This window comes from Lonchura striata, chromosome 7 (assembly GCF_050655825.1).
Source record: "Lonchura striata isolate lonStrDom1 chromosome 7, ASM5065582v1, whole genome shotgun sequence".
NCBI lineage: Eukaryota > Metazoa > Chordata > Aves > Passeriformes > Estrildidae > Lonchura > Lonchura striata.
Genome location: NC_140709.1, coordinates 28477649 through 28485918, shown reverse-complemented (window position 1 = coordinate 28485918; position 8270 = coordinate 28477649). Strand labels below are relative to the sequence as shown.

General features: G+C 35.6%; 1 protein-coding gene across 1 annotated transcript in view; it reads right to left on the bottom strand.

The window, feature by feature from the left end:
* PGAP1 (post-GPI attachment to proteins inositol deacylase 1) overlaps positions 1-8270 on the bottom strand; it is a 39456-nt gene that overhangs the window by 13682 nt on the left and 17504 nt on the right. Inside the window, exons 14-26 of the mRNA XM_021555355.4 lie at positions 7488-7563; positions 7138-7211; positions 6996-7047; positions 6265-6331; positions 5283-5391; positions 4903-4941; positions 3732-3825; positions 2992-3082; positions 2580-2777; positions 2214-2346; positions 1770-1820; positions 441-664; positions 3-107 (exon numbers count right to left, since the gene is read on the bottom strand). Coding sequence (XP_021411030.2) covers positions 3-107; positions 441-664; positions 1770-1820; positions 2214-2346; positions 2580-2777; positions 2992-3082; positions 3732-3825; positions 4903-4941; positions 5283-5391; positions 6265-6331; positions 6996-7047; positions 7138-7211; positions 7488-7563 — 1313 coding nt within the window. The remainder of the gene's footprint in view (positions 1-2; positions 108-440; positions 665-1769; positions 1821-2213; positions 2347-2579; positions 2778-2991; positions 3083-3731; positions 3826-4902; positions 4942-5282; positions 5392-6264; positions 6332-6995; positions 7048-7137; positions 7212-7487; positions 7564-8270) is intronic.

Sequence of the window (8270 nt, the reverse complement as noted above, 5' to 3'; positions counted from 1 at the left end):
ACCTTGATTTCACTTCACAAGTACTTGAATTCATTAGAATTTCTAAGATGCACACGAGGATAATAGCTGTGGATCTACAGGGATCAGGATCAAGTCTAACACTGTACCTGCAAAGAAATGGTTTAAAAAGCACATCACTTCTAAACTAGGCTGCCAAATAATATCCATGTGCTGATGACAAAAAATATACATGAAATCTATATGGCATCCTTGCCTGATTTTAAACCCCTTCTGAAACATTACTTTCTTCAACATATCACCAATTCACTTAACATCTATTTACACCACAATAAAAACCAGACAGGATAGAGAAAACAATAATAAGTAACTTTAAAACTGTAAGGTAACTAATAATGTAAAGAATCAAACATTTATAACTTTTATTATAGTCAAAGGTTCCCATAACTTTCTTCCACCTTAGTGTCAACTTAAGAATTTACCTGAGATTTTTTAACCAATAAATTAAAGATGGCAAGTTGAGCAGCACAATCCATGTGAATAAATTAAGGACTGTAATGTGCATCTTAAGACTGTTAACAGCTTCAGCAAGTGTTTTGCTGTTGGAAGGAGACTGTGTTGCTTCTGGAATGCTGTCCACTGAACACTGGGCTTTGAATGTGTGTGTACTGGAGTTCTGTGAAGTTTCTTTTGAGTGGCCTGAATCCTGGAAATGAAAGACAGAAGTCACAAAAACGTGCACAGGCTTGTAAGAACCCATGCTGGGGAAAGAGGGGATAAATATCCTAACAGTATCACGCCAGCTGTGATTTAGGAAGAAAATCTGCAATTTATGCCTCAAAAAGCCACCAAAGCAAAGTACAATTTTAAAGTATCTAAATTTAACCAGAAATTTCTCATACACTAATAGTTTTTATATCTATGGAAGAAAAGAATGGAGACTGTAGGTGCCCTGACACCAGTGAAATGAAAAGGAGTTCCTGGAAGGGGGAAGAACAAAATAAAAGGAGTAATAAAGCATGGGAGTGAAAAATCACAGATGACCATTCACAGGAAAGATATAGGAAGTAATGCAACTGGGAGTAAAATATTACCTATAGGAATAAATAGGAAAGATTAATGAATGAGTTGGCAGATACTAACTTCCAGTTACAGAAAAAAACCCCACAAATGAAACAAAATATTATACAATGATGAAAGGAGAGGATTTCAACTAAACACACAAAATATCCACTCAAAGAAACCCAAAGAAAACTTTCATCAACTTTTTGTGTCAGACTTTGTTCTATGCTTATAAAAAAAAAAGCAGGTAGTTATCATATGCTGTTATCCACACCTGCTTACATATTTTATTCTATTCTTTCAAGTAACCCAGAAAATAAAGTTCACACTGCTGCAGTCTCAGTCCATATTCATCTAATACATTCTATTTGTCATCTCTGGACTAAAAAACCCTTGAACTGCACATGCTGCCTCTCTAGAAAAGGCAATTTTACCTGCAGTATAGATTATTACCTAGATTTCTTTTTTAAGATAAGCCATGCATAATACCAAAATTGAGTACACACAGATTAACAGCATTTGTCTAAGAGTTCCCTTCTTAGATGACAAGTTCACATTACAGAAACTCTGAACAGCAGCCATGTGTGATGGAGCAGGCTGCTCATGGCCTGGCTGCTCTTTCACACCACACAGGCAGCAAGTGAACTACAGCTACCCAGTCACTGCAACACAACCTAGGAGTATCAAGGCAGAAGTTTGCCAGACAATTTTTGGCCACAGTTTGGAACAGAAGCAGGAAACGGACTCACCCTGTTGTGCATGTTTTGCTCTGCTCTTAGAGTTACATGCAGTTTTATAACCTGTAAGACAAGCAGTTGTTTGTTTAAGTAAGGATTCTTCATACAAAAGCTGTAGTACAGTAGAAGAAATTGAGGAGTCCTTACTCTTCACGGGAATGATCAGTCTTTGTTTTTATAATATTGCCTAGTTATAATTTTCAATTATCTGCATTGTTGTAGTGGGCATGTGGGAGACCACACATTTCTTTGTGAGAAGTATTAACAAAAGAAGAAAAATTCTACAAGATTATGACACTGATAAATTAGAAATATCCATTTCAAGCATGAGAATAATAACTTTCTTTTATGTATGAAAAAGGGTGATTTGGATTTTTACTTTTAACTTGGGGTTAATTCAAAGCACCTAAAATTTTCAATTCAGTTACAAATACAAAATGTTTAGCCTTTAAGTACCTTGAACAAGTATTGAAGATAAATAATGAGTACAGCAAATGCACCACAAGTGGTCCAGCTAACCAAAGCAAGAGATACCATCCCACAGAGTCTGCTGGGTGTAATCAACTTATCTTTCTGAAGTTCAGTAGGCCTACAAAAAAAAAAAAAAAAAAAACAGAAACAAAACTCCTGTTGTACTTCTTCCCAGACATCAATTTCTGCTTGCTTTCAAACACAGATGTCTAAAATCAATTGTAAATTCAATCTGCCAAGAATTCAATCTTGCCCAAGCATTCACACAGAAGCAAACAACCAAAAAAACCCAAACTGTCTGGGTCAGAGTCATCTAGAAGAGCATAATTATACAGAATCATGTTGTTTTACCTAATCAGAGTTAACCATAATGAAGAGAAGAGTCTCAGAGATGTAGAGAAAAATACTCCACTCCAGTAGGCAATGCCTGTCCCAAAAAGAAATAGAATCAGGGACACAAGGGGGAACCATGCATCCTGACTACTCAGTACAGCAGCATCCACCTCTGGTAGTGACAGTGATTCCCATATCTCTCTAAACCAGTTAAACCTGCCAAAAACATGAAAGCAGTATTATTTATAATTTCCAATTGCTCTTACAGTTAGATATCTATCATCTATTCCTTCTATTACAGTCTTTCAAGCAAAATAACACACAGGTGTTTATAGTGACTACAAATAAAATAATATTCCTCCCCAGCAACAGTTTTACTGTAACTTCTGCTTTGCAAGCTGCTTTAGACAAATAAATGATGCAAACTCACCCCTGCAGAAACACAACAATGCTTATAAGAGGTTCTACTTTGTAGGGCTTTGCTGCCCTAACTAGTTCAAGGGAGAAGTCTGAACACTGGCCTAGGATCAAGAACAGAGAGTATCTGTAGTTACTGTAATGAACTTCAACAAACATCATCCACAACAAAATATAAATTCAGATAACGATGAGCTGACTTGAAAACAAGATAACCATGTCCTGTCTAAGTCCTGCAAGGCTGCATACTTTACCACCAAGGCCTTCTCCACTGGGTCACCCACATTAAGGCAATATGGCACATAAGCTCCTAGAGACATTGTGGAGTTTGTTACAAACACCCTCTGAATTTTAATAACAATGCATTTTATCTGCAGACATGACAGCATAACAAAGCTGCAATGCAAATCTCATCTTCCTGCACATTTTCTGCATGTTAACAATGTATTTTAAACTTTTACATGCACTTTTAAGTAGATTTCTGGTAATTCTAAACTACTGTGCAACGCTGATATTTCACAGAGAAGGGACTGCAATTTAAAATATTAAAGATTTTCCTACAACACAACCTTGAAGAACTACCAGCTAAGAAAAAATACAAAAGAAGAATACAGATCCAAGTATTTCCATAAGTTGAATGATATTTAGCTTGAAAAATTCACATCTAGCTAGTCTTTCATCAATAAACTTAAGAAGCAATTTCTCTAAAAACACTTGTGACAGAGAAAAATACACAGATTTTTAAAAAGCTACCTGTTGATCTTAATGTGCTCAGTTGTCCTCCATAAGTAAGAAGAATACTAGAAACAATATAGACTGGAAAAGCACCAGCATGGAACCTTACTATCTGAAAGACAAGGATAAAGGGATAACTTCACTTCTATCTATAAAAAATGTAATTTCCAAACACATACACAAATATTATCATGAAGCCAGAATGATAATGAGATTAGAAAATCTTTCTTGAATCATCCAGTTTCTCATTTTAATGCATATTTAATAACCTCCAATAGCGATTAATGTTATAGATGGAAAAGACTAGAATATTATAGATGGAAAAGACTAGAATATCTCATAAGAAGCTAATGAAACAGGTTTGGATAAATTATCAAATTAGAAACAAATGGGGTTTTTTCCAGTCAAGAGAAGTATGAAAAAAATCAACTATCACATTTCAGTAAAGTAAGTTTATAACAATTTAAAAGCCACTTTCCAAGTGAAATCTGAATATAGTTATATATGCTTTTAGGCAAAGAACTTTTGGAAGCAATTACATGCATGTATTAATTGCCTTCCACTCTCCCAAATCATGATTAATATACCAAGAGACTATAAATTCTCGTAAAATAACAACAAAATGAAAAATCCTTGCTCTAAATGTATACATTCACATAGAGAATCTTGCCAGTTTTACTCCAGCACTACACTTAGGTGCTTGCAAATTAATTACTCTTTAGATCCAGAGAACTGCAGATGGCCAGTCTATTTTTACTGATCCCCATGTCGAAATGTATTCTTCATTGATAACCAAAGAAGATTTCTTGAAAAGGAGCATATGGACCTACTTAGACTTTTCCCCTCAACTTAATTGATGCCAAATGTATTTTAAAGTTTTAACACCACTGACTCATCAGGCAAGAAAGTTAAAGTGACCTACAGATATTGAGCTCACCACAAAGCCACATACTCCACATTTACAGCAGCTCTTTAGAGCTAGAGAGCTTTTCTGCTCCTCTGAGCACTGGGGCCTGACATCCATCCAGGAGAGATCTTTGGCAAGGGAAAAAGTTGCAAAATAATCATTGAATAATGCTCCTTTTGGCATTAAGAAGGAACCTGATGTACCACAGTAAGGAAGGGAGGACGTAAAAATTTCTATAGATGCTACTGAGATAAAAAACAGTTTAGTATTAGGTTTTCTTACTTGCCCAAGAACTTGTAGAAGTGATGTCTTCAGAATTACCTTGGAAAAAAAAATATTGTTTCATACAATGATAAGCATAAGTAAAAAATAATTTAATTTTTAAGAAGCAAACTTAAGTTCTAGAATACAGCAATCTCACAACTAAAATGTATAACACCTTGCTATTGACAATTAAAAGCAAATGCTTTAAAGTTTTAGAGTCCAACTTTCAGTACTAACCCACGTGTTGCAAAACACTTTTAACACACAAAGGCCAAACAGCCCACCTTTAGATCTGCTTAGTATTTATTTACATTAATTAGCTATGGTTTAAAAGACTGAATTATGCAAAAATTATCCAGCAATGCAAACTAGCCATAAAATAAAACTGTTTTACTCACTTCATACTGACAGTCTGGGGAAGAGTAAATGTTTAACTCTGGAAGGCTGCTGTCACTGTGAGGCTGAGCAATGTGCAGTTTGGCAGAAATCTCAACAAGAGATGGAACTCTGAAACAGCAACTTACATGGTCACTGCTGTCCTTATAACCAAGCAGAAAAACCAAACGTGTCTCAGTCTTCACAAATGCACATAAAGCAGATCTACCACACCAAGTTTCTCCTCAAGCTGTGACAAAATGGTGTAAGGAACTTGTTTATCCTGTCACAAAGAACTACATAACATCCTCAATTCCCTCTCCTCTGAACTATCCTGGGATATGGCACTATAAAAAGCAGACAAGTTCAGTGAACACACTGCCTCATAGAGCATACAAATATGCTGAGTGCCTGGGCTGGAAAGAACATATCCTCCAGAATACAATTCTGTTTCCTGCAAGTATTATGCTGCTGGAAAACACAGGGGGCTGGAAATTGTGAGGTATCCTTGAGACTTCTAAAATAAATTAGAAATACAGTTTTCCAACCATCTGAAATACAGTCAGGTTGTTCAACTTCATAAGTGACAAATATATTTCAATCTGTATCATTTGATTCTGTCAGGACTATGCTGCTGAAGCAAACATAGGGCTGCTGTATAATCCAAACCCTGGCTTCCAGGACAAAGCCAGCATCCAGAGCAGCCACAGCTATCCACTTATGGGAAGGTCAATGACTATCTTGAGAATTTCAGAGCAGCATATCTGACTTCTTTTACAGGAAAACTAGTGAGAACCATTAAGCAAACCATAAGTAGGTATTCTTATTCTAGAAAAAGGCAAAACAACTTTGTCAACAAGGGCAGAAAGCTAAATGAGGAAAAGATGCAGAGGCCAAACACTTAAGACTGGAGAAACTGTCTCACATCAGAAATATTTACCACAACAGGATGCAAATATTCTTAAAAAAACGTATCAAAAAGTTATTAATTGTTAAAGTCCTTACTTCGCTACAGTTATTGAGTCTTCATATGACCAGGGGATATGAAGTCTGTAAACACTTGGTTTTCTTTCTGAAATGGAACAGCATTAAAAAATAAAACTTAACTAAGAACCAGATGTGGCAACTGTCTCTAAAAATTACATGGCCAGTAAAACAAAGGTGCCACACAGATCACTACAGAGAATCTCTGGGCTTGCAATGCAGATCAGAGCAGTTAGCAGAAAAATGTTTAAACTCAGGTTGTTACAGGACAAGACAATGAGACATAAATGTTTAAAGGAAGAACAGTTATGAGAAGAGTTCTGCTTTTCAGTATGAAACAAAACCTCAGTCTAATAGAATTAATCACTTTCTTTTTGTTTGAAATAGGGTCCTTTAGCAACCCATCCTGTTTAAGCTTATGTAGCTCAACATTCAAATTTGAGTCCCTTTATCAGCAAATAAATATCCTAGCCAAATGTGCTTTTCTCAAGAAACACTTTCAATATAAGGCAGAATCCTGATGGAAATTCAACTTCCCTTTGCTGGGAAATAAGAAAAGCAAACATTAAAGGACTAATTCCTCATTTTTGTTGATCGGTCCTTCTTAAAGTGTGAAGTGAGAGATATTAGCAGACATATTTGAACAGATTATAACAGCATTGCCTAAACTCCATTGCATGAGAAGATTTTAGTTTCTACACATTTTCAACAATTTGTTTTATAAATTTCTATTTTAGAAGACTTCTATTTACCTTTGAGTGACTGGCAGTGACTGTCTATATAAATTTTGAAAGCTTGATATATCTAGAACACAAAAAAAATAGAATTCACTCAACTTTTCTCCCTCTTTCTTTTAAGGTTACATTACCTTAAAAACTTAAGTAGCATTCTTACTTGGTTGAAGTGCTGGAGCTGTACATTGTAAAGTAATCCACTTGAATTTAATAGAATTTTGCTTGAAGAAAACCCTGTAAAGGATGTAGTATTTTCACTTATTATATAAAATTATGTGAGAATGCACTATATTTTCAGATTATTTATTTTCCAGGAGAATTACATACTTTCATATCTGCTAGTCTAAACCCCCATGTTTCTTATTTCTTGATTACTAACAAAAGCAGTGTTAGCTTCAGTGAAAAACAATCCCTCAAAACATCCTAACCTGACATTTTTAGGCAAATTTATTATCCAAAGGTTAGTTATATTAGTTTTCCATTTTTCCAAAAGCAGTATGTTATACTTACCAAATGAAAAAAGATGTGTTACAGGAAGCTGGACTGCTCTGGAATCCTCTTTGAAGAATTCACAGCCCAAAGTATACTGCAATTGAGGATATTAAAAACAGATCTAAACCCAAGCACAAGACTAGAAAGCCTTTGACTTGCCAAATTACAGTTCTCAAGTGATCTCTCCTCTATCTTTGCTTACTCTGAAAATTGTGCATTATTAATTTCACTTCAAGATGCCTCTGTCACAACTATCTGAAGATGCACTCAGAGAAGAATACCACACTAACTTGTGCTGTGAATAGCTTCTTGGATCATAGATTAATATACCACAGAGACTGTAGCTGTGTCACAGAAAGCAATGTCAGATCTGATTAAATTGGAAATTCCAATCCAGTATTCTGCCATTTCCAGGACTAACTGGAAAGGCCTGCCTGATCCAGATGGGTAGCACACTAAGCCTTCAAATATCCCTCTTACTGGGATCCTGAGAACCCTTGATGCGAAGATATCAATCTCATTTGTGAGATTCAAACTGTTAAACTCTGCACAACTCAGTCTCCTACATCATTTGTGGTTTAAGAGCTTGCAGAGATATCTGACCTATGCCTCCCAGAATCCAGGTGTGGTGCCTTCAATTATCTGTATTCTCTGCTGACCTTGGTAAAAGAAATGACTGTTCAAAGGTATGAACATTCAGGAAATCAATCAGAGTATTAAGAAGAACAAGGAAGATTACCATTAGAATCTCCAACAAGAACTCTCAGAACCGATTTGAGAACTGTGGCTTTGTACATATTT